This window comes from Rhodnius prolixus, unplaced genomic scaffold (assembly GCF_049639745.1).
Source record: "Rhodnius prolixus isolate KJV_2025 unplaced genomic scaffold, Rpr scaffold_1, whole genome shotgun sequence".
Classification (NCBI taxonomy): domain Eukaryota; kingdom Metazoa; phylum Arthropoda; class Insecta; order Hemiptera; family Reduviidae; genus Rhodnius; species Rhodnius prolixus.
Window position 1 is genome coordinate 47,975,292 of NW_027411581.1, and position 25,772 is coordinate 48,001,063.

The following is a 25,772-nucleotide window of genomic DNA, read 5'->3' on the forward strand; positions in this document are numbered from 1 at the left end:
AGAAATCCCTGACATTAATTTTCAGATATAATGAACTAAGAATTATTAACCAATGTTCATATAATTTTTTGTTTATCTTTTAAAGAATCAGTCTAATTTTAATATACTGTAACAGTAATGTGTATTGTGATTATGATGTTCTGCCAACTTACCAATTGCCAACTGTAAATATAACCTTTTCGTATGTCATAAGTCATAACACTAGCAAGTGCCACTTGTTGCTTCATTTCTTTGTTCGAAACTGGGTTGAGGCATCCTTGATGCCATTGTTTAATATACTTTATTTCTGCACACAATGTGATGTATACCACAAAGTGAACACGGAAGAAAATTTGTTTTCTAACAAATTTTCACATCGTTACTGCAAAAATGGTTGTTAATGAATCTATTTTGGAGTTAAGAAATATATTTCATTCTGGACAGGTGGGTTAAGATTTATTATTTTTTTTTTAATTTTTAATCTTTGTAGATTATAGCTTGTAAAAGTGTGATACAAGGTCTAGTACATTGCGATCTTAAAAGATCTATTGGGCACCTCAAAGGTTGTAGATTGTAAGGAGATTAATTTATCAAAGCTAAATCTACTACTGCCTAAGAGATCTACATATCAGCTACCATAAGCATCATGAGAGTTGGTTTGTGGAAAGTAGGTTTCTAGTGTGCCAGAGGGATTTAACGCGTTATGTCGACATATAGATTGCCTGTGGGTGTGATGAACATAAATAGTTACACCCTTCGATGTCTGTACAAACTTCATATTTATTAGGAGTTCAATATAAGAGGAGTTGAGATGCCAAGATCGCTGTTTCCTAAGAAGGTTTTTGACTCTCCTGTCAATATTGCGCTACCCCCAAATAGTTGCACGCACTGTATTGTGTGTACTTGTATTATGATTGTCAGAATTGCCGGAAGTTTTCTTGTTGAAAATAGGATATATGTATTTTCAGGGTCGACAAGTTCTTTGAAGTAGTGGCTTGTTCATTTTCCCCCTAAGTACATTTCTCCAACATTACTCGAATAAAAAAAAAAGTTTGTGCTTATTCTACATTTTTTGTTTTATTTGACTGCGTTAAGGTGAACATAATAAAATTTCCTAATTACAACTTATAAAAATTTGTCATTAGAAACAAGTTTTTGAATTTCGAATGAATTAATTTTTCATGTCATCTTTCTTTCAATTACAGGTGGAACCTACTTCATGGACTCAGCGTCTTTTTGGAAATATCGAAACTGGTCTTATCTTGAAGGATATAACTTTAGAAGTGAAATCTGGGGAGGTATTTGCAATTCTTGGATCAAAAGGTAAAGTCTAGAGTTAATATTTTAGTATTCAATTTCTTTATTTTAACAATAAACTTGGGAAACATTTTTTTTCAGGAAGTGGGAAGAGGGCACTATTAGATGTTATTTCACGTCGGGCCCACGGAGCCACCCGCGGACAAATTCTCTTTGAAGGTAATCCTTTAACTCAAAGCCTATTCCAAAGGACTTGTGGATATGTAACTCACCGTACAAATCTGATACCTTCTCTTACTACTGAACAAACTCTGTACTACGCTGCCAATCTTAGTTCGGGAGAAAAAGTAAGTGTTTTAATTATATATGTATTATTTGACAAACTATAAGTGGAACTATACATTATAGTTATGTATAGTTATAAGTGGAACATATAGTTGTAATAAATTATAGCTGCTCCCCCATAGTAGTTTTTTTTCGTACTATCCCTTTTCAACAAATTCCCACCCATAGAGACATTTGAGATTGACTAATAGATTTATGTTGAGAAAATTTGATTTCCGCTTATAAAGCTTCTGATAACATGTGATTACAGGCGATAACATGGAAAAGCTGTAAAAGTGTGTAAACTGTATAATTCTTTACATTATCTCTGAAATTGAATGAAAATTCGAAACCGCGTAGAAAACAAAAATCCGAAAGAAAAAAGCATGATAAACATAAGAAATCCTTTATACAAGTGAAAACATGTTCACATTACATGCTCATACATTCATTCAAGAACACGCATTCACACGTACTCATTATGTATAAACTACATATATAATGAAATTTTATTGTAGGTCTCTCGATATACATGCAGCACGAGGGTGAGGCAAATGCTTGGCGATCTCGCATTAAATCAAGTCGCGCATCACAGTGTGGCAACTCTTAACATAAGTCAGTATCGGCGCTTGATGATAGGAGTTCAGCTAATCAAAGAACCTAGTAAGTTTTAATTTGGCCAATTGTACTTGAAGTGAAAAAAAATGCTTAAATCATTTTAGCAAGTTATTGATTGCAGAAAGAACTTATGTTTCGAACTTGTAAGTGAAACAAAGTCATTAGACAAAACTATTGGAAATGAAACCACAGCCTGAAAGTGTTAAAACTGCAGGAATATTTCAAAGTTCCTACTTTGAAAGTCGTAGGAGACCATATTATCTTGTTCTGTTGAGAAAGTTCGAAACTTCCGATATTGTTGCAAATTTTCCATAATTACCTAATATGTTATCGATTGTCACTTTTGGCGGAGTAATATTCTCTTTTTTTTCGTAATTTCTGATCATTACACACACGTCCTTTAATACAATCTAAGTTTAGCATCAACTCTTTCTGCTTAGAATCTCAGTTATCATTCCACAGCTACTCTTTCTGATGCCATTTTTTGCTTTCAGCTTTGGATTTTTTTTTTAAAAAATGCAGCTTTTATTAAAGATAGTAAATAACCAAAATGATTTACATTGTATTAAAGTGTCTTCATTTCCAAGCCCACAGTGTTTATAGAATGCCTTTTCATAAGTAAAATTTTTAGAAAGATGTTTCTTGCTTTCGGTCCAATTAGTTCTCTTAGTGACATATCGGTAAGAATTAACCACTGATTTTGAAGCATACATTGTTTATGGTCAATTTTGAAAAATGTTCGCCATTTTAATCTCAGCTGGCAAATAAGCGTTTATACTTTAGAGGAATGTCCAAAGGAGATAAGGTTGACACACTGTTTCATTAAGAATTGCATGAAAATGTCTACCATATGTAGAATTCTTTGCTCTGACAAACTCTTCGTTACATAAAGTAATTTGTTAATATCTGCTTCCATCTACGAGTATATTTGATAATTACAAATATTTTAATTAAAATACATCCAATACATAAAATTATACATTAGACCTCCATGTTAGATATTGAAGCTTCAAGAGAAAGGAGGCATTGCTGCACTTAATTTTTATTTTTTGATTTATTTGTTATCTTGGACAAATTTAGTAATTTAACTAAAAGAGCATAAGTTTGAAACCTATAAGCATAAAATAACATTACATGATTTTCTTCAACTTAATTTCCCACAGAAAGACCTCCAGCTTTTATTGTTGTGGGATCTACATATATCCTACTTGAATATTCTTTCTCTGTGTTATGTTAATTTTTTAATGTTCCAGTACTTCTTTTGTTGGATGAACCTACAGCTGGTCTTGATCCGCTTTCAACATATTTGGTCGTGTCAATTTTATCTTCTTATGCGAGGTATTATGTTTTGTCATTTCATGCGAGTATTATTTATTCTTATCATTTACGTTTCTTATGATTTTGAAATTTATAGATTGTAAACCATGTATGTTCCTTTTCCTGATTTTTTTTCAAGTGCAAAGTTTGTTGGGTGAGAGCAATGATACTTTATGCAATCAAATTATTTTGTTTGGTAATACATCGATGCTCATTATTTTTCTGGTAATCATAAGTAGATTAAAAGAATGCCTAGTAAACTGATAATTGCACAATTGCACGACTTTTGCTGTTCGATAGAAACAAGGTGCGATAGTAATACAATATAATTAATCCCAAAATTAGGCGCCATGTTAGCCGAGCGGTTAGAGGCGAGACCTGTAAAGCTGATATGAATTGTGGTATTGGGTTCGATTCCCGGTCTTAGGCCTTGGATTTTATTTAATGGTTAATAATAGAAATTTACGGTAAGGTATGTTTGCTAGTCGCCTCCGTCCACGACACCTAATTGGTAGATGGACGTAAAGCCCGCCTGAAAAAATAGGCTAATTACTTTACTTTTTTAATCTCAAAATTATTAAGGAAAAATCTTATCATATTGTTTAAATTGGATAATATCACGAACCATAACTGGACTAAGATAATTACTTTTTTTTAATTTAAGGCTCATGTGAGGTCTTGGCTCCCGGAGTCTTTCTTAGTGCACGCCGTTCTCCGCATAGCAGACCTTTATAGACTAAAATGTCCAACTTTGGTCAGCGAACTGAAGGAGACTCTTAGGAAAAAATCTAATGACAGACAGCTAGATTCAAATCCGGTGACTCCGCGTGGGAATCCAATACATTTAAGTTTATTCGTTCCCTATTAATTGAATTAGCAATGTTTGAAAAATTCTATAATTCTCAAAAATGGGAAGTATTTATTTTAAAATTTTAATCTGTTTTTCGAGCGTTTTATGTTATTTAATTAAATGTACTATTGTCATATACGATATCACGGAAACATTGTCAACTAAAGAATTATTGCAATTCACCATCTTACTCTGTTATTGCACTTACCGATTGAAATGTCTTTGATTATTTCAACGAAATGACTCAAAGTTAGAGGAAGTTCAGCGTTAATATAAATTTGGCTACTGTCACGGGATTTGACAAAGAAGTTCTTCCGTCATAAATTTTGCTTACCTTTAAATAGATCAGCTCTTGCGAAAGCCCCAAAGAAATCCTCCATGATTGGCGTTGTCCTGGGTACTGGATGCCCTACTTCCCCTACGGTCTTCAATTCATTATTCCTATATGTGGCTTATGTATGTAGTACCCAAACGAGAACTACTTTTTTGGCACCCAATGCTCATCAGCATGTTCTTCAGGCAGACCCAACTATTCTTGAATTGACTCGTACTTCACAGCATATAGAGCCAGTTAGCTTTAAGAAAATTACGACTCTAAACTTGGTTTTCCCTTTTTATTGTCTCAGCAGCTAAATAATTATTGCATTTAGCTGTGCACCAAATCTGAGACAAGTTTTTCACCCTTTTATTTTGCTTAAGTCTTGTTTTATGGGTCTCTACTGGTTATTATACACGAGTGCTTACCAGCCCGATAGAACCACTGCATATGCTTTCAAAAAAATGATACATCAATTTATAAAAGGGGTAGGCAATTTCGTTTCAGGAATTTTATTCGCTAGCTAGTCAATCCTGTGGCTGTCTAAATTAAAGTAACATTAACTTGAAAAATTATAATTATTGAAAATTGTAGAGATATGATTTTTGTAGAAGACGATGCCGTTCGGTAATGCTCACCATGGAGAAGCCTAGATCTGATGTTTTTCCATTCCTGGATAGAGCAGCTTTCCTGTGCCTTGGAGATATTCTCTATGCAGGACCTACCAGACTTATGTTAGACTATTTTACTTCGATTGGTTTTCCTTGCCCTACCATGGAAAATCCTTTGATGTATTATTGTAAGTATAATGTTATGTTTAATTTTGTTTTGTCATTTTTTTCAAGTATGAAATAAAATAATGCCATATCAGTTCTGATTCTTTCGTACCGATTTTGGCATTTATATTACTTCCTAATAATTGTTAATTTTCTTTTTATAATTAATTTTGAAATAGTATGTTTATCAACGGTGGATCGTAGAAGTCGAGAGAGATTTCTTGAATCTAACTCTCAAGTAATGGAACTGGTAGAAAAATTTAAGAATGAAGGAGGAGCCTACTTAAGCATTGGAGGCCCTGGGCAGTCACAGGTGGCAAAGCCCTTGGTCCAACTGAGACCTTCCAGACCATCAGTCTTCCAAGTATCCATAACTCTGTATCAGTAAGTTTTCTTTCAAGATTTAAGAAACTTTAACAAACTTAGAAGAATGTCAACAATCATTTATATTTCCTCTGTTAGGCGTCTTCTTGCTTCCACATTTAACATCACACCATTTGGACTCAGTCACATGTTCTTGAGACTACTTCTGTTTCCTTTGTATGCCTTACTTATATTTATTTTGTACATGAATGCGCAGGTAAGTTTTAGTTATATTGTTTATAAAATAAATAATGAAAGGAATATTTCATATTTGAAGCTAATATGAATTGAGTTGTTCTTATTACTTAAATAAGCATTTATTTCTTCAATTAAAAGATATGATTAGATAATAGAAATTGTTTTGGGATATACATGTATACATAATAAGCTGTCGATCATTTTTTCGTAATTATTAGCCGGTTTTACCATTCCATTCTCAATGAATTTCATTAACCATAAAAGAATTTTGAGGTCTCTACTTAGTCCGCTTTAGGGAAAGTCACATTAGTGGGAAGTATGCTTAAAGGGTTGTAAACTTTGATCCTTGTTCAGTTGTTGCCGAAATGGGTTGCAACTATTTCGTATTGCAAAGCTCCACTGCATTATTAGCTGCAGTTGGGGAGGTATTGATGCTACCAGAACTTTAAAGCTTATTTTAAGTGTGGAAAATAAATTATGGGTGCTTTAGGCAGGCTTGGTTGTAAAATGTGATCAAATCAATAGCTTGACCACATTACGAAAACATATGGAACCAGCCAATGAATTTATAGAGGAAAACTTTATTTAACTTTTGTCATTCTCAGCATTCTGATAAAAAAATATAACAATCATTTAGGATCAAGCCAACTGTGTTCTGAAATAATGTTTACATTAGTAAAATACCGCGTTTTATACAGAATTGTACTACAAGCAAATATCTATTTCCTACTGGAGAAAGTGAAAGTCAAGGAAATTATATAAACTGGTATATACCAGTTGTTATATATAACAATAAACTGCTACAGACTGAAATGCTGATTAGGGCATCATTACATAAACAAAAGGAAAAAATAATTTATAATAGTTACTCCCAAACTTTTTCACTATATATATATATATATATTATATATATTTTATATATATATATATATAAAATGTATATCACTTTGATATTCATAATGTATATGTATATCTTAAAATAGAAATTTTACTGAAAAAAAGTTTTTCTTTTTCATTTAATTTCAGAATTGGGAACATATTCCAATAAATCATAACGGGCTTCTTTTATTTAGTGTCACGGGAGCTTATCTTATGTCAGCTATTTCAACTTCTTACAGCTGTGAGTTTACTGCAAGTTAGATATGTAATGCATAAATATTTCATATCATTGATATTTTTTCATGAAATTTAGTCGGAGTGTATAGGACCAGATATTATCAGGAAGCTCATGAAGGTATTTACAGTGGACCGTTATTCCTAATCTGCTATTTTCTGTTTTCCATTCCTTTTTCTCTTGCCTCTGTAGCTGCTTCATCGAGGATCATTTTCCAGTCAGTAATTCCCTTTATTTTATTTAAATTAATTACTGTCTTACGCTTGTTCATTAATATAATTTTCATACTTCGCAGAGCGAGTGGTTTAACCTCTGTGGATGATTGGTTAACAATATGGGCAACATTGTGGGGATGTCATTTATTAGCAGAACAACAAACTATAGCGTTACTGATGGTAATAGAGTGCAAATTTACTGCAGTACTTACGTCATCTTACCTCTGCCTTCTTTATGTACTCCTCGGCAGTGGAACTTTAAGGTAAAATTTCTTACATTTATTAAGTCTAATTTCTTATTTGCCTGATAAAAATCTATTACGATACTTTCTATGCACCCTTTAGATCTTATGGTGGCCTTCCGGAATGGTTATTATATACGAGTTATGCTACCCAACCTCATTCAGCGAGCACTGCGCTTTCTTTAAGATTATTTGGACCGCCTTTAGCCAACTGTTCAGAAACACAATTTGGTTGTCGTCATACAGAAAATTTTGGCTTAGCTGAGAGAGGTGGCAGTGTAGGAGGTGCAGCTGTGGCAGCCGGATGGGATGTAGCGATGTGTCTGGGATTACCAGGAGTAGTTGCTCTGGCCAACATTCTCATTTATGTCATGCCCTTACCGGCTTTCGTTAAGGCAAAATTTAGGGATTAAAGAACAAATTTATTTTAGTTACTGTTTTTTCATGATAGATTTATCATCATATAAAAGAATATTTATTATTTATTTGATCTTAGATCTAAGAATATTTCAATTTATGATAGTTCATGTTATGCTAAAAAGTCACTTTGCAATGCTTATTTTATTTTATTTTTATTTTTTAAATCATCCACTTATCTTATAAGTGAATAGAGAAAATAAAACGAAATACTTTTTCTAACTTCAGTCTTGAGTTGTTAATGGTCTCATTGCTAAAAGTACTAAAAACCCAATTCGAAAATTTAGTTAATGCTTTTTTTTTTCGCTGAAAAGAAAGAAAATAAAACAATAGTTTTTTTTAAAATTATTAAATTAAAATATAAATACGGGCAAGCTCGCTTATAATATTTTTTGTATCATAATTTCTCAATATGAAAATCATAATAGTAATTAAGAAACGATTTAAGAAATTTGTGATTAATATAGGCTAAGTTGATTGAATTATTTTTGAGTTTTTTTTTATTAAAACTGAATATTACAAGATATTTTTTCAGGCACTTAAATATTTTAATAGGTACACATAGTTTCAGTTTTTCTTTTTCATTACTTTTTTCATTGTTTCATTGTTATCTTCATTGAATATATATATATATATTTTTATACATAAAACCTACTTAACTTTTGCAAACAACTGTTGCACCTTATGTTTCGTCGCATTAAAAGGGGCATGAGTTATATTTTCCAGGATTTCTGCTACCTTCTCTTCTGTAAGTTGATTGTAAGATTCTTCCGCTGTAAAATTAATAAAAACTAATTTTTTCTCTTTTTATACATGATCTTTTTTTATTTTAGCTAGTTAACAGATGAAAAACAGTTAATTGTATTATTTATTTTTTTTAATTGCTTGGGTGTTTAACCAAAACTTCTATATTGCCAGGAACTATAAATTTAAATTATTAAATTAACTAAGAAATAAAATTTAAAAATAACAAGTAAAATTACAACTAAAAAGGTGATTCGGTCCGCAGTGCTAGATCAACCCAGCAATAAGTGCAATTGGTCAATACAATGATCTCAATAAGTTCTAAAATGATGAAAACAAAAGAGAACAGTAATGTATGCAATATAATATAAGGCACAAATATTTGTGGCGGTTTTTTTAACTGTAATATGAATGTAGCAGTTTCAAGTCGTTACTTTTCAGCTCGTCGGTGAATGTTATAAATCTTGAATATAATCACATTGCGTTCAGATACAGACTTATTCACGGCAAGACATAACATGTTCAATGGTTTCATTTATATGCAGTAGCCGAAGGAATAGCGAAGTTTCTATTTTAATTTGTATACTGTTTACCTTAATCCTTTTTATAAAAGGGCCTATGCAACATTTATTATTTTATACTGATATACCGAATGATTTTAAAAATTTACACTTTTAGACGAATCTTGGTGTGGACTGTTACTAGCTAATTGTTCATTTCTGTTGCTTAACACAAAATCATTCCCAAATTCTATTAAATAGTTAAAAATCTTTTTAACGTCACGTAATGTAAGAGGGAAGTGCATAAATTGAAAAGACAGGGACTTGGAAGGCAACTTTACGCTATTCCCAATTTCACGTCATATTTGACTTTTTCCTCCTAGCTCATTGTATTTAAGGTTTAAATAATTATCAAATATTTGGTTCGCACAGCATTAAATCACAATATAGTCACAAATGTTTGGCAGTCATAAAAAAAACTTGTTTTTTAATTAACTTTGATTTAATAAAAAATTATTTTCTATAATGTGTTTTTCAGTGTAGTATTTTTAGGCTGATATGCTTCAATTACATACTCAACCGACAAATCCATTAATCCTTACACTACAAATGCCCTTACGCGATTACATGGCCACTTTCTACATTTTATCCTTCCACTAAACATCCTTTCCACATAACGATCTTGTGTCGGTACAACCTACCCGCCTCTTGCTATGATGCTCTCAATGGATCTTCAAAATGAAGAATAAAAGTCTATGTATAAAAATGCCAAAACATAAAAATTAGCCTAAGTGAACCATCAATGCTTCAAACTTGGCTAATTGGTATATTGAAAATATATATATTGGAGAAACGTCAGTATTGCCATGTTTTTACTTAAAGTATTGAGTACTGGAGAACGTAGTTGGATCAGCTTCGCAGAGAGAGAGTGAGAGAGAATTAGGTCCGGATGTGATTCCAATGAAAAGAGGAATTGGCAATTAATTTTCTCTCTCAGTTGTATGGATCTTCCAGTTTCGAGAACTCGTGGTTTACCGCGGCTCATTATATTACGCTGTGTAAACTCCCATACATAAACGATTTTAAGTGAATCTCTCTCGCAAAACCACCTCAGTTTGTTGTGGGAGGCAGTCCCAACAATTCTCTCTTGACATTAAGTTGTGACATTTGGGTTACATAACTGCCGCATACAGATAATCATCCGTAGAAAGGATCGAACCCAAGTCACAACTGGTGGAATGGAAAAGGCCTTAGGGAGGGTGTTAGTTACAGTCACCTTGAAATGCAGGCTCTAGACGTTAACTTATCAATTCCAAGAGCAGTGTTAGCTGTAGCTAGGAATAGCCTGCGCAGTGGCATCCTGAGTCGTGCTGTGTACTCATCCTGTGTTTTTGTATCACATGTATTCGGTGTTATAAAGAGGACCTAAACCAAACTCTAGAAGCCCTGCCACTATGGTCCGTACATGCACATCTCTCACAACCCTCAAAAAACATTTCTAGGCGTCGGTAGGAGGATACTTATTCCGCAATCGGAAAATGGCCGAGAAGCTTTGCTGCTCGCAAGTATATAGAATGAGAATATACTTTCGAGCACAAGGTCAGCACCAATTTGCGTTATCATAACCGTCCTTCAAGGTAGATTGGCCACCACAGAGTTTTTCAAAGAATGTTTGAACATTGTCGATCTGGAAAAATTCATCGTATGTGCCGCAAATTAAAGTTATTAGGGAAAGTAAGTGATCAGTTTGGTCTGGCAATTTTTTACTGAGTTTTTTTTACCATTTGTTTCTGCCGGCGATTCACCAAGTTTCAGCATTTTCCCTCAAAAATTAAGAAAATTATTAGGAAAAAAAAGTGGCCAGTAAAATTTGACATACTTCTATCGACAGAATGCAGATCCCAAGATTCGTCTGTGAATGTAGAAGTTTTAATCGTTGCTCTGCCCAAAAGAACAGTCTTGCTATTTGTTGCTCAAAGAGAAGTTAAGACACTCTATGAACTCAAACCAATTTTGTTCAATCTTTTTTGAATGATAAGCTCGCTTGGTTTATCCTTTTTTTTTAAGAGTTAATTCTCCCAAAATCTCAAACATCTTTTTTTCTCTCCAAGAGAATTTATAATTACAATTCACAATATAGTTAAGAATTGCAAGTTCACAAACATAGATAATAACTTACTTTTCACAAGAAGATGACCAAAAAGTTCACACAGTGCAGGATTGAACTCGTCTAAAACTTTAATTTCTGTAAACAATGTTTATCAGAATTTTAAAGAGAAAATGTGGATACTTATTAATCAATACTGAAAAAAATTTGCTGAGTTAAAAATGAAATAGCCCCTTTTGCCCTGGATTATAGGTCCAATTCAGATTTAAATTAGGTAATTTAAATTATTATTAAAAAGAGAAAGTATGAAGATGAAATCTAAACTTGCCTTGAGAATACGTTCGTGCCCAGATATAAATTCTTATGCAATCCCGTTCTGTTGTTCGCTCTAAGAATCTTGCTCTTTCAAAACATAATCCATAAGTTACGTACATATTATGCGCAATTTTATTTTCGGTGAAAAAGTTGGTCAATTTGTAAATATCCCTAAAAAGTGTGCACAATTACAATTATTGGAAACAATATTTTTTAAAGAGATATTTTAGCTAATAATTGCCATAATCTCAACTGCACTCCACTTCATTCAACGATCAATCAGTAACTTGTTTTAATTTTGAACTAATAAGAATACATTAAAACTGCCTGGTAGGACAGTTGTATAAGGGTTCATCGTTAAAAACTACAAAAAAAAAAAAAAGCGTAACATTGAAAAACACCTAACTTTGACATTTTTTTTCTCTTTGACTATAAAAGCTAAAAATCCCAAACTTTCTTTATAATATGGAGCAAAACCTCCTTTATAACTATAATATTTTGTAAGAACCCAGATCTAATAGATTTCGAGAAAAACATTACCAAAAAACAAGGGCAAAAACGGCATTTTCAGAAAATGTTTTTGTCACCTTTTTTTTTTGTAAACAAAGTAGCGCCTAGACGCGAAAACTGATTTTCTCCTCTTACACCTTCTAAAGGGAAGTTTTGCAATCATTTAAAATTACCGTCCCATGAACTTTTCATGAATGAAGTATCATTTGGTTCAAAATTGCATTTTTCTGTGCATCTTTAGGAGAGGAGATCGCCCCACGTGAGTAAAACCCCAGAAAAAACAATTGATACTAATAACTATAAATCTCGTACTGATTTTTTGATAAAATTTAGCACTTAGGGATCGTTAAAGCTTCTCTATGAAACATTTAAGTGCCATCATGCTCTATACTGCAATCATGCCTTATTCGCAGTTTAAATTCTCTTTCGACGTTTTTGGGAGAACTGTAACTGCAAATAATTTTTGTTTTCCCTCTTTGGAAGTTTTTGTGATCGCAGCTTGTTTTCTCTTACATACTTCAAAAGGAAGTAATGCTATCAAATTTCACCTTATTAGATGGTACTGTAATCGCAATTTTTCTTTATATTGTACCTGTTCTTTATATTGCAACCTGTTAATTGGTTGTAATTATTCATCACTTAATCTCACATTTATCCAGTTTTCATCTTCTTCCAACCAACTTGTTACCACTCTCCCATAACTTTACTCTCAGTTTGCATTTCTATCTTACCTTTGGTACCACTTTCCCATAACGTCTGAATCTTATTTCCACAACTTGATGGAACTTTTCATCTTTTCTTTCAGTCTTCACCTTCTTCCCACTAACTTTACACTTTTACATTCTACATCTACCTTCCACTAACTTGTTACCAAGTATTAAAGAATTACCAAATATAAAAAAAATGCTTATCCAAACTGTAAAGATAATCTGTCAACCAGATAAGAAATTAAACAGAATAGGTATCCAATGGTTTAGAATATTTAGGAAAATTGCATTACCGTATATTTTTAAAGTTATAACGATAATTAAAGAAATATTCATGTATTACATTGATTGATCTATTAAATTGATGTCAGATATATGTAATATTAGACTGATCTGAACTAAGCAAGATAAGACTAGATCCACAAGATATTGATAAAAACTTGCTACCCATTGGTTCATTGTCCCCCCCCCCCAAAAAAAAAACTTGCTAACTTCAATATCCGGCGTAAATAAGCCTAATTATTTCCGATATTCAAATATTTAAAAAATCATTAGGTATATAAATTTGTTCCAATCAAGGAACAAAAACAAATTCTATCCAAAAGATACGAAAAACTCCTTTACGAAAACTTACAGTTTTAAAAGTAAAGCATAAGGGTTGGTTAAATCAATTTTCAAACCATTATATCTCTTCATATTGTTCAGATTTTAATGATATCTTCACCCAATTGAAGAGAAAAGTAGCTCTACTGATATAAATTGCGATGTTTTGGTGATAATAGGTAATGTGAGATCTAGAAGGTTAAATTTTGGAGAATTTGTAAATCGTTCAAATTTTAATCCTTTATATATCTCTTCGTATTGTTCAGATTGTAATGATATCTTCACCCAATTGTAGAGAAAAAAATATTGTAAATATACACGCATACAATATTCGCTTAGTAAAGCAAGATAAAGTTAAAAAAAATTGGATTAATTTAATATAGTGTGATATCATTCATTCTGTAAGCATACAAATTTAGAAAAATGTTTGGATTCTATCTTCCTTTTACAGTTTTTGAAAAAATTAAAATAAATCATCAACTATACTATTCAAATTCACACTTTAGGCTGAATAAATTATTATGAACTAAGAACAAAGGAACAAACGAATTATTGGATACTATCTTTTTTTAAAAAAAGTCTTCGAAGCCCTTAGATTAGTTGGCACGGATATCGACAGACCTCACAAGTGTTTGCCTGCGTCTGTGGCTAATTTTAGGGATAATTATTTCAGAACTTAGAAATTTCAAGTCAAGTGTTCAGTTTTCATAATACAAGCATTCAGCCCATTTTCGAGCCTCTCAGCTGCCGTTAAATGGATAGAGCCAGCCTGAAAAGTTTATCCATCGCAACTCTTAAATATCCAAGAGCAGCGAAACCAGCAGTGGTTTCTTTATTAGGGTATTGGTTACATTATTATCTCCAATCGAAAGATGAAATCTCGACTTCATTCGTCTATTCACAGAAATTTATTAACTTTTCAGGTTTATTAAAGTTCATTTAGAAGAAACTGGTCATTAAAAAACAAATAAATAAATCTAATAAACAAACCTTATAATTGGATGAATGTCTACTAGTGCTTTTATCTCAAAAACGTATCCTTTTGAAGGGTGTTTTTCTAAAACGTAACAGTTTCCACTCAAATGGTTAACTTCCTAGAACAGAGCGTTATAACGACAGCAAAATTAACACCTAAAAATTTGAAATGAAGTCTGCACAATAAAAAGATATAAATACTTCATTTTAAAAGAAGTTAAAGTAGAATTTTATTGAGAAGTGTACGATTTATTTAGTTTGAACTCGAGAGATAATAAGGAATTTAAATTTTATAAACATATCTTACAATCCATTCTAACAGCATAGGTTGCTTTAAATAGTAAGCGTGGAGGTGTAGGTGATTAACGCTAGCGTACGCACAAAGGCTGTTAAATCCGATGCGAAAAGCTCTGAAACGTACGATTTACGTGGTTTTATTTGTTTTTACATGGAGTTATTTGTTTTCAATAAGAAAGATATCTGGTGCAACATTCTTACAACTGCTTGAATTCCTAACTACATTTTTTTTTCCAAATTTAAAATGTGCATGAAAGATAGGTTTGCTTCAATATTAAAAGTGCCCCTACAATAAGTATTCTACAAGAAGCTGACCCCTCTTCTTTCTGGGAACCCAACCAAAAAAATCGTCTGAAAGAAGTTCCAAACTAAAGAGATAGGCCATAACATACTTCAGGTTCAAATCCGAATATAACTCTGCATAGACAATTACAGGAATCACATTATAGTCACTTTATATCAGGAAAAATGTTTCAAATAAAAATAATAGAGCTCCAATAAGAAACGGATCTTCACGGAAAAATAGACCAAACGTTTACAACCTAAATAGGAGAGAGGTTTAGACACGTGTGACAAAAAAGCAAAGTATGCAAGTTTTAGCCAGTATTACATCTGTCCGGCAGAACAATGGAAAAAGGATGTAGTGAATATGAAGTTTAGATAAAATCATTAGAACCGCTTTCCAAAGTATTGTGAAAAATAAATTCCATAGGGAGCCATTTAGGGTAATCAAATTTTTTTCATAAATCGAACTTTGTTTACATAATTAATTACTTTCAATATTATAAGGGTGACGAGACTGACCGACTCTTTAGAGGAGAGACAGCAAAGTTCACTGAGAAAAGGTTTCAAAAAATTTAAATTTTCCATAAATCGATTGGTGTATTAAATTATAATAATATCGTTGGAGCTGATTACAAGAAAAAAACTCAAAAATCTATTTATTAAAATGGCAGTCCGACTGCACTTCCCCAATAATCTTCCTCAATTATTTTAGGAAAAAGTCTCAAACGTATTTAATAATAGTTAATGGAGGATAAATAGCTAAATTTAAAAAAAAAGCTTGAGCCACTTCCGAAAAATCGCTTCAATAGGTCGAAAACTAATTTACTTTCTAATATTAGGAGTGAGAAAGAAAAAAATCTGTTGTGAAGGTTTCCCATTTGTACTCAATCATCGCAATGATGATTTCAACTAAGTGACCACATAAACACTTGTGGTGAAAAAATTAATTTATTTTGATATTTTCTGTCCGAACCAATTGAAAACGAAAGACGAAAAGTGTTATTTTGCTAGCGAAGCACTCTAAATGGATGATCCTGATTTGTGCTTTCTAATTAACCTTTAAATCTTCTTTTATTGCAGAATTGGTTTAAATAACTGTAACGACACTTTTTGTACATATTTAAAATAATAAAGAAGGTTGAGAAAATCTTTAGATTCTGAAGCGTTTGGATGAAGATAGGAGTTTCTTGCATTCATTTGCCTTAAGCAAAAAATCAAGTACTACAAGTGCTAATACAACTTTCCTCAGTTGTATAAACTAATTCTGAAAGAATAACTAACTCCTTGAGAGAATTTCTGGGGTTAACTTGATAAGAAATTTAAAGAAAATATTTACGGGTTATGGTTTGAAAGTAAAGTACATATTGCAAATTCAATACTGCCAAATGTTAATATCTGAGGTAGCTTTTCAAATAGTGCAGGTAGTAGCAAACTGTGTCCAAATTCCAATGGACTCGCATTAATTGCAATGTAGTTGCCAATTTTTTCTAAAACAAACCAAAATTGAGTACTTAGTTAAGAGAGTTAACTTGAACTATGCTATTTTCCTATGCTTTCTGTAAAGGAAATAGATTCGAGTGTAAACTGAATGTTTAGGAAGAAACATACCAGATCCATTTTCAAGACTATTGTGTACTACATGAAACATAAATTCCTGTCCATGTAGTTTTGTAAAATTAAATACTTTATCGTCAAACGGTTGAGTGAGGCTGGATAAAATTTGAGGAGCTCGTCTTTTCATAGCGCGTTCAATATTTAGCTAAACAAAAAAAAAAATATATAAACCAGAAAATTACTACTTGTAAGGTGTTACACATTTAGTTTTAATCAATTTAAAACTGAACCTGAGCAAAAAATTGAAAATTTCCTCCCAACATTTTAGCTTTTAAAAAATTTATTTTGTACTTAAAAATTCCTTCTTTCATTTTGTCTTTCCAAATTCTATCAAAAGTTTCAGCAAATGTTGATAATTTTATATCATTCCAATCTGTTCTGATTAAGTAGTCAGTATCCACGAAGCGCATTTCCATTTTTGCAATAAAACCGTAAAAAATATTATTATTTCTTCCCTCTAATTAAAAGGAATACTCCCTTTCAGTCTTCTTCCAGACAAAGCTCCAGAGATCACTTTACAAAATATTTAAGGTCTGCTTCTGTTACTGGATAGTAATGTTTACGATAATGAGACAATAACTTTGTACTTGTGTTATCACAATACATTAAGAAATACCTTCTGTGCCTTTATTTCATCAAGATGCTTACTTTCTTTTGTATGCGTTAATGAGATTAATAATATTTACTTGAAAACACTAAACTTTTTATCAGTAACATCAACCAACAATTTTGATAACATTTAAATAGTTGCACATACTCGCAGACTGGTTAAGCAGGCATGCAACTGTCGCTGAAACCAGTACATAACCTCCACTTTATTCTGTAGTACCCTGTACAGTTGAAAGTAGTCTGGATTTCTTTATGGATACTGTAAATTCTGTGAATTTATTGTCTTAAATTGAAAATGGTGAGAAATATTTTTTCTCAAGCATCAAGATGGACCGTTATTTACAAATCTTGTCTTATTGATGGTAAGTTCGCAACGATATTCACCAGTAGAAATAAAGTAATAAGATTTTTTATTTTTATTTTATTTTCTTACTAGCTTTCTCTTTGGATGTTGGAATACAACTTCAAGTTGTTTTAGTTTATTTCTAAAACAATCTGGTGATATAAAAATATTTTGGTCAGTAATAAAGGTTGAAACAACGATTACTGCTTGATTTAATTAAAAGTGATACTGTTTATGCGGACCCATGACTGTTCGGTATTCATGTTGCAGAATTGAACGTGAAAATAACAGATCACTAAATGGAAGCAAAAGAAGAATTTTTCTCTGTGCTAGAAGAAATTCTTCATCGTAAACCAGAAGAGGCTACCAATATACTCAACGTTCCTAAGTATCTTGAAATTCTTGAAAACTCAGGCTGGGAATTAGTACCACGTCTCACTGCTTATGTCACGGTTAACAATCATTTGGAAAATTCACATCTTTATAATAGCTCTGTAGATTTACTGTTGGAGATCGCCAAAGTAGCAAACCCTGAAGATGTGTTATTTGAGTTTATTGAACAGGCCGAAATGCCTAACAATGCTGAACGCTTCATTGTAATTATGAAAGCTGTACAAATTGTTTTGATGCGTTTACCCCAGCGCAGAGGTGTTGCTATAGGCTGGTTCTGCAATGCATTAATTCGCTATATTACTGAAGTTAGTATTCCTCAATCAGCAATATTAGAAAGTGAAGAACAAGTACTGCTTGAAAATGATGGTCATATGCAATTTCTCGAAAATTTATATTTAGAAATTTTAGATTTTTTTGCACCTTTTCTGGAAGAAGTGAAAAATGACCAATATTCAATTGCGGAAAAGCATGTTGAAATCTACAGAGGTACTATGCAGAAAACAATCCTGAAACTGTTTGGTCATCCTCTCATGAATATACATCTAGGAAGAGAAAACACTTCCAGTCCATTTCGGAGCGTAGCAGAGAATTTGATCGAGTTTGTAATTACTTTTGGTGATGATTTAATATCTTTTTTAGAATTTGTAAATGTTTCTGAAGTTGACAATTCTACAGTAGATAGTGAATACGATAACTCCAGTTTAGGAGTATTCTATTATTTAATTCTAGTGGAGGAAGTTTACATAGAAAAAATTCCTTGTGTTTATAACAGTATTTATTTATTAAGGCAGCTATTAATTTTGGCTATGGCACTTATGCTAGTAGATAATAGTAACGCGCAATGGAAGGGATTAATGTTAGCAGAAAATGCCCTGGGCAGGGTTGATGACAAGGAATTGAAATTAGAAAAAGCGGGTCACATTCAGTGTAGAGAATTTGCAGAACAGTGCGCTAAAATAATGATTTATTTTGAGAAAAAAAGGAATCGTGAGAGAGCTGTGCTTATTTTTCAAAAGTTCCTACGGATTTTTGATCCCCGAGGAAGATTTTATATGCTATTATTTTTGATAGATACAATAGAAGAACCCGGATTCATTGGATATCTTGCTACCATGACAAAGGATTTCGTTGCTGAATCACTGACTAGTAAAAACTCTGAAGAACTTAAATATTTTACAGGAAAATGTCTAAGAGATTTGATAAAGAAGTTTTGTCGGTTAGAGGGCGGTTGTGAAACTGATCTAATGCGAAATTCTGATCTTATAATATCTAGCCTCAACTTGTTGAGATATTTGATTATTCGGGATACTGAAAATTGTACTGGATTTTTGGAACTTTTACCTATAATAGAGATCAATTATTTGTCCCCGCTTAAGAATGCAGTTCAGATATCTCGTGCGCATTATGAAGTGCAAAAAAAGGAAATAAATAACCCCTCAAATACTCAAAGCATGAAAACAAGTACAATCGTGTCAGTAGGAGGATTGGAACTTCCAGATTTGTCCTGTGAACAAAAATTTCAAATTATTGATAAAGCTTTAAATACGTTTGATCTCATAGATAGTCTTTTATCTCGACTTATTGAATGTATTCATGTCTATAAAACATAATAATGTTGATGCTGTTATATTTCTAAAATATAAACATATTTCTATCTTACTTTTTTTTTTATTTTTTTTATAATATATGAAGGCAATTCATTTTTTCTAGATTTGATTTTGATAGAAATATTTACTTCATTTCATCACAAACTTTTTGTTTTGTAGATTCCAGATGCCGTTGTAATTATAATTGCTTTGTTTTGCACTACTACACTTTAATTTTAATGGCAATTAAAAATAGTCTTAATGTTTGTTCGGGATTTGAAGCTTCTAACTTATCCATAAAAAATTTAACGCATTTGAAAGAGAACAAGAGCAGCTTCAGTGACTAAAGTGCGCGCAAATTGGTATACTATGTATCAAGATTTTGTTTTTTGAAAAACACGAAGTTTCAAAGCATTTTTTGCAATTATTAACGATTTATTTATATCAATAGTTGTAATTACTAATCTGCTCTAGTGGAGTTATTATCATTTTAGTAATTTAACTACATCCAATTTAGGATGATTTATTAATAGCAATGAGTTAGAATGTGTATGTAACATCATTTTTGTAGGATTGAAGCACAGATGCTTTTGTGCTAGATCTTCACAAGAACCAGGTAGTATAGGACAAGAACAAAAAATAAATGGGAGAGACATTAATGAGAGTTTATTAAAGAAAAAAATATTAGATTCTGCCCTGCAGTTTGTTAATCAGTACGGTTGGAATAAAACATCAATTTCCGCAGGTATTATGGAGGTTGACTGTTATGAATTATTTTTTAGAAGTTAGATTTTTTGCAATTTAAGGTTAAGCTGCATAATTTTAAATGTAATTACACATTTTTTGAGAAAAATTTGTTAACAAAATCTTATTTTCTAGCATTTCTCTAGCTGGGCCTATTAAAATTATGAAATATTTTTTATTCAACCTGCAATCTTACTTTAAACTTATATATGCCGATTAAGATATGCGCTGCTGTCTTAGCCGCTTTATATCCTCTAAGAAACTACTTTTCATTTTCTGCGTTTTTTTTATCATACTGTACCTTTGCAATCGCATCAAATTTTCAAAATAGAATTTTTATCGGAAATACTATTCGTAAGACTTTTCCCCTCTTTTATGTTCTAGTGTTTAGGGCGAAATTAGAAAACTGAATTTGTTTTGTTTACTGATTCAGTTTAAAGTTTGTGTAATTATGTACTGATAATAAGGTTTGAGTAAAACATCAATATTCGCAGGTATTTTTTAGAGGATATTTTTGGCGTCTACCCAAAACAGAAAAACGCTCCCTCCTCCTTTATTTGAACATCCCTGTTCCCATTGCGAATCAAGTGAAATTATCTTTCTACGTATGTATTTCATTATTCTGCCTGTAACATATAATAATCTGCCTCTCTCCTTGAGTTTTTCATTCCTGTTTTTTATTCTTAACCTATAATGTGAACCCTAAAAATTTATTCTTTATGGCACCAGAAAACACAAGAGATAAAAATAAGTTTTATATTTTGATCGAGTAGATTAAAATGACTCTATTCGTCTAATACTCTTACTTATATCTGGAAGTTTGCTTTTAGCAACTTTGAACATTAACAGAATAACGAAAACAAGATCCAAAGACAATAAACCAAATTTGCACGGGAACGGTGAAAAAGGGAACGGTTTTATCTCATTTTGACGTTGCTATAAAAAAAATGATTAAAAACAGAAGGAAAGTCTCTGCTAAAGGCGTTGTTTATTTAGAAGAAAAAAAATATAGATAATAGATACATTATATTCTATGATAAATTTCACATTCTGAGAGGTTTCCGATTGCATAAAAATTCAAGGGCTTTCTTTTCTTTACCTATTATTATGTTAAAATGTTTTGTACATTGACACTTCGTGAATTCATTTATTTATTTTTACATATTTATATTATAATAAAGATTTATTCTATTCCTATTATTATTACTATTGCGGGATGCCACGGTAGCCGAGCGGTTAGAGGTGAGACCTGCAAAGGTAAAATGTTTTATGGTACTGGGTTCGATTCCCGGTTTAGGCCTTAGATTTTATTTAATGTTTAATATGAGAACTTTGTAGTGACGTATTGCTAGTCGCCTCCGTTGACTACACCTAATTGGTAGTTGGACGTAAAGTCCAAATAGGCTTTACTTTACCTATTATTTAATTCTCAAATCCTACCTCTCCGAACGCTGCATACATGTATTTCATAAATCCTCTCCCCCCCCCCATCAATCCTGTTTATTCAGCCGTACATCAGGGAAGCATTTTTTCTGTTACTTATCTATTTATCGGCCGACCTTCCTACTTAATACTGTCTTTACCAATGCCGGCGATACCGCCATTCTATCCCCAACTTAACCCCTGTCATTAACCTCCATAACGTACAAAGTCACCTGCAACTTCTTGAGCTTTTTTCTTTCCTTAAGATCAGGGCAACCCTACTAACAGACTAAGGCGTCAATGGCCCCGTGATCGTCTCCCTGCGATCGTCATAGGTTAGGGTTCATATTGCAGTAATAGCTAACCAATGGTTGGTCACCGATCACATTGCCACGCTAGTCCAGTGACTTAGTCAGGAAGTGTATTGTGAGACGGTAAACAAAGTACGTAAAGTAAAATCTCTACACTAAACTGATATTCTACCAATGATGATGGATCAAAGTCCGAAACCGGTCAGGGATACAAGAAATATGCGTATTACAACGGACACAACGTATTATTCAGCACTGCAGATCTAACCATATTTTCAACTCAAAAGTAGTTTTAATTTTCTCAGTTGTAAAGATCTCTTTGATTTAATATTAAAATGTTCTGTTTGATTAATAATTCAGGAGCAGAAATTCTCGGATATCCTGGAATTATACATGGCATGTATGCTAAAGGAGGAATAGAACTGGTTCAACATTTTTACATGACATCAAATAATAACCTAATTGATTTTCTTAAAGCACGTTCTGCCGTTATATCTACTGAATCAAACAAGTAGGTTTTCAAAAACTTAGTAAATTTATCACCACTTATCTAATTTTGTTCATTAAGGGGAATTAATAATTTCTTATTTGAATTCGCTTCTATTGTTACTGGCTATTAATTTAAGAGCTCCATAATCTTATTCCGAGAAATGCGGTTCTTTGATTAATTTGTATTGTCTAGCTTATAACTTTTACCAACATAATTCAGGGATATATTGTAGCAAGAGATGTACAAAATTATAGTATTTATATTAAAATGAAAATTTTATCACATCAATTTTTTTATTTAAACAGCCTCTGTGGTTTTTCAGTCTTGTGTGCTTCCTTGCTGATACTATATGTGCAACACCCTTCAAATCCAAGATATGTTAGAAATCTCAGAAACGGAGTATTGTTAGGATCGCCTCGTATCCTTCCGCTCCACACGCCTATTCAGTAGAATAAGTGAATGTTTTTCTTCGCCCAGGTCAGCATTGTACCGGGCAACCCCAAATCAATTTCAAGTTGATCACTTTGGAGCTCAGTACTTTAGGGACTGCCCCAGCCTGGCTGCGCGGATAAGTAATTTTCTCCCGATTCCTATGTTCCCTGATGAGCTAAAACTGGTTTGTATTGATTTGTAAGAAACGAAATGCCTAAAATATCAATGTTTGGTTGGCTCTTGATAATAATAAAAACATCTTTCTATTCCGTAAATCTCTTGTACCTAGATCCTAGCCTGAATACTGCATATCCATTGCCTTCAAGGGCCCTCGAATTTTTGAGTACTATACGATGGCAAGTTTCATAAGGAGGATGAGGCACTCATTGCGTTCATCTTCGAAGAAAATTCCTAACAAAGCTGGTCTCTTGGTTATTCCATCTTTACAGAGTTGCTAGCTTATAGAGATGATACTCTCTGCTGCTATTGCTCGTTATTCTGAGGGCTTTTTTTTTTTTTTTTTTTTTTTAACCATTAGTATCCTTTTCTAAAGATCAAATGTTAATTTTTTATTTTTTAGAATTCTTAAATTTAAAATGGACTTTAACAATATGTATTTTTTAATGTTTAGTGAATTTTCACGGAGTTTGATACGTGACGCTATACAGGAGAGATTAAAGATGATTATCCCTTTCATTGACCGATGGCCAGAGGCGTTAGCTTTAATGAGTCAGCCTCAAAATGTTCCTACTGCTTTGGCTAATTTACTTACAATGGTTGATGACATATGTTACTATGCTGGTGATAGATCAGTCAATGTAAGGAATTCAATATTCTTTCTGTTTAATTCATTGTACATTTTACAATTTTTAAATGAATAATTTTACCTTTAGTACTTAAAGTAATCGCCTATTTTTTCAGGCGGGACTTAACGTCCAACTACCGATTAGTGTTGTGGACGCGGGTGGAACTACACCTTAACATATTTTTTTTTCTAACAAATAAATAAATCCCATGCTACCCATGGGAGTCAAACTAGGGATCTGAAAATTACTTGTTAAACTTATACTTTTTTGTTATAAAAAGCTTGTAATGAAACTGAAGTTTTTTCTTAAGTGAGAGAAAAATGTTTACTGTGAAAACTTTTTTTCTAAAAGTTTGTGAACTTTATGAACTCTGTTCACACATTGCTGGCGTTCTATTTTTCTGCCAGAATAAAGAAAACTCGTTTTGCTAGCTTTGACATTCTGAAGAGAACTATTTGCAGCTCATTGAACTTTTTCTTAAAAATCTTTCTACTAATTCTATCTAATTCACGGCATTATTTAAATGGCTTAATTGTTGCGCCTTCTGAGTGAGTGTTTGCTTTAAACATTTATAAGATTGTTTCACACTTCGTTTTGTGTTAAAAGTGTTACCCTTATCCTTAATAACAACCCTTATACAACTGTCCTACGGACAGTTTTAATTCAAGCTCTCATTGTAACATGACACCCCTTTCACTTTTAAAAAACAATGATGGTAATTGTTTTATAACCTTGCAATGACAGAATTCTCTTATTTTAATTAATTTTTCAGTTTCACTTGTACCCTTATTGTTGGCATATAATTAACCTGTAAATGTTTTACCTGAAATTAATGTTAATGTGAATAAAGAATGATCTAATAGCGACGTTTTAAATAGATGAGCTGGTATAGTCGGAGGGTTGGATTAGCAGGATTATACAAAGTTACTGAGCTCTACATGCTGCAAGACACTTCAGAAGATTTTGCTAGAACATGGAATTTTCTCAACCGTAGAATGGAAGAAGCAGAACATTTAGAAGGTTATTTTCTGCAAACAGAAAATGCTTCACAATTTGCGAAACAATTCGCGTCAGCTACTTTTACAACGGTATCGTATAAACCATTCAATTTGATTTTTTGTTAATCCCTATTTAACATATCTAAAATAATGTTAAGATTATAACAATTCAATATGTAAGAAACTAAATATATATGTATATATATTTTATATTTTAGGCAAGAAATATTCTGGGACTTCGTTGGAATAGATAGCGTTATGAGTAGTAGCAATCATGGTTCGATTCCTATCAGTCATGAGTAGGATTTTCTTTTTTTGTAAATATTTTACATATGTATGGGAGAATAAATTTGTTTTTGTTACATCAAAGCATTTTCATACCTATTTTAAACCCATTAAAGTTTTTCCTTTTTACGTTTTTTCTCTAAATATGTAATTTCTTATGTTAACGAATATCGTTCTGAGAGGAGGTTGCTTTAAGTTGAAATAAAATTAACATTCTAACAATGTTCTAGGTTTTTAAAGAGAGAAACATTTTAATGCAAATATTTGCAAAACAAAGGGTGCTGCCCAAATAGATCGGGTTGCTAGACACACAGCGTACCAATCAGTCAATCAAGATATATAGACAAAGTGGAAAAAAAGGAAAGAAGTCAACACCAATACTACACCATTGAGAGATCTTCAATTCGTCAGGCAAAAAAAGAAAAACGAAAATCGTTCCTAACACTAATACAATATGTCAACAAAATAATTAAGTTATTGAGCTTCTAACGTTGGGTGGATACCGTATAAAAAGATTCGTACTAGATGTGCATCTAGTTCAGTTAATATTATTCCCGAAATTCCGTCTAGTCTATATCGATTTTTTTTTTGTCTTCTCTTTTGGCATTGGCTTTCGCCATACAGCCAGCATCGTCTAGGTGCTTATCACTAGAATATCATTCACTCTCCATTCTTACTTATAAATACATTCGCTTCACACATTCATCCCT

The 25,772-nt window shown here is 32.2% G+C and overlaps 3 protein-coding genes across 8 annotated transcripts; 2 read left to right on the plus strand and 1 right to left on the minus strand.

Annotated features, from left to right (window-relative positions):
* The first annotated feature begins 137 nt into the window (after positions 1-137).
* LOC141448859 (ATP-binding cassette sub-family G member 5) lies at positions 138-8,798 on the plus strand. The gene is made up of 12 exons (XM_074117640.1): positions 138-423; positions 1,185-1,302; positions 1,378-1,583; positions 2,079-2,223; positions 3,432-3,516; positions 5,273-5,460; positions 5,617-5,821; positions 5,900-6,017; positions 7,025-7,118; positions 7,191-7,329; positions 7,408-7,590; positions 7,673-8,798. The coding sequence occupies exons 1-12, from the start codon at positions 370-372 to the stop codon at positions 7,980-7,982; spliced, it is 1,845 nt and encodes a 614-aa protein (XP_073973741.1). The 5' UTR covers positions 138-369; the 3' UTR covers positions 7,983-8,798.
* On the minus strand, positions 8,215-17,059 carry LOC141448965 (GDP-D-glucose phosphorylase 1). Of its 3 annotated transcripts, none has more exons than XM_074117894.1 (8): positions 16,874-17,059; positions 16,638-16,788; positions 16,366-16,516; positions 14,755-14,857; positions 14,463-14,566; positions 11,666-11,823; positions 11,410-11,475; positions 8,215-8,759 (listed from the first exon to the last, which is right to left on the minus strand). In XM_074117894.1, the coding sequence occupies exons 1-8, from the start codon at positions 17,057-17,059 to the stop codon at positions 8,638-8,640; spliced, it is 1,041 nt and encodes a 346-aa protein (XP_073973995.1). In that variant the 3' UTR covers positions 8,215-8,637. The 3 variants fall into 3 exon arrangements, 2 of the variants coding, with proteins under 2 accessions (XP_073973995.1, XP_073974004.1); XR_012455284.1 differs by having other exon boundaries at positions 8,622-8,759; positions 11,410-11,533; XM_074117903.1 differs by lacking the exon at positions 11,410-11,475.
* Positions 17,060-17,457: 398 nt separating this feature from the next.
* LOC141448884 (ubiquinone biosynthesis protein COQ9, mitochondrial-like) lies at positions 17,458-25,146 on the plus strand. 4 transcript variants are annotated; one of them, XM_074117723.1, is made up of 6 exons: positions 17,474-17,614; positions 20,146-20,319; positions 22,412-22,562; positions 23,605-23,791; positions 24,658-24,867; positions 24,996-25,146. In XM_074117723.1, the coding sequence occupies exons 1-6, from the start codon at positions 17,548-17,550 to the stop codon at positions 25,029-25,031; spliced, it is 825 nt and encodes a 274-aa protein (XP_073973824.1). In that variant the 5' UTR covers positions 17,474-17,547; the 3' UTR covers positions 25,032-25,146. The 4 variants fall into 4 exon arrangements, with proteins under 4 accessions (XP_073973805.1, XP_073973824.1, XP_073973814.1 ...); XM_074117733.1 differs by lacking the exon at positions 20,146-20,319 and having other exon boundaries at positions 17,475-17,614; XM_074117713.1 differs by lacking the exons at positions 20,146-20,319; positions 22,412-22,562; positions 23,605-23,791; positions 24,658-24,867; positions 24,996-25,146 and adding exons at positions 17,689-17,769; positions 17,866-19,647.
* Positions 25,147-25,772: the final 626 nt, after the last annotated feature.

Excerpts from the sequence above, each read along its gene's own strand:
- LOC141448859 (XM_074117640.1), top strand. The coding sequence starts at position 370 with ATGGTTGTTAATGAATCTATTTTGGAGTTAAGAAATATATTTCATTCT. Across the intron at positions 3,517-5,272 it reads ATTTTATCTTCTTATGCGAG|AAGACGATGCCGTTCGGTAA; the intron begins GTATTATGTTTT and ends TGATTTTTGTAG. Across the intron at positions 7,330-7,407 it reads TCATCGAGGATCATTTTCCA|AGCGAGTGGTTTAACCTCTG; the intron begins GTCAGTAATTCC and ends CATACTTCGCAG.
- LOC141448965 (XM_074117894.1), bottom strand. The coding sequence starts at position 17,059 with ATGGAAATGCGCTTCGTGGATACTGACTACTTAATCAGAACAGATTGG. Across the intron at positions 16,789-16,873 it reads ATTTTCAATTTTTTGCTCAG|CTAAATATTGAACGCGCTAT; the intron begins GTTCAGTTTTAA and ends TTTTTTGTTTAG. Across the intron at positions 14,567-14,754 it reads CTATGCTGTTAGAATGGATT|GAAGTTAACCATTTGAGTGG; the intron begins GTAAGATATGTT and ends GCTCTGTTCTAG.
- LOC141448884 (XM_074117704.1), top strand. The coding sequence starts at position 17,895 with ATGGAAGCAAAAGAAGAATTTTTCTCTGTGCTAGAAGAAATTCTTCAT.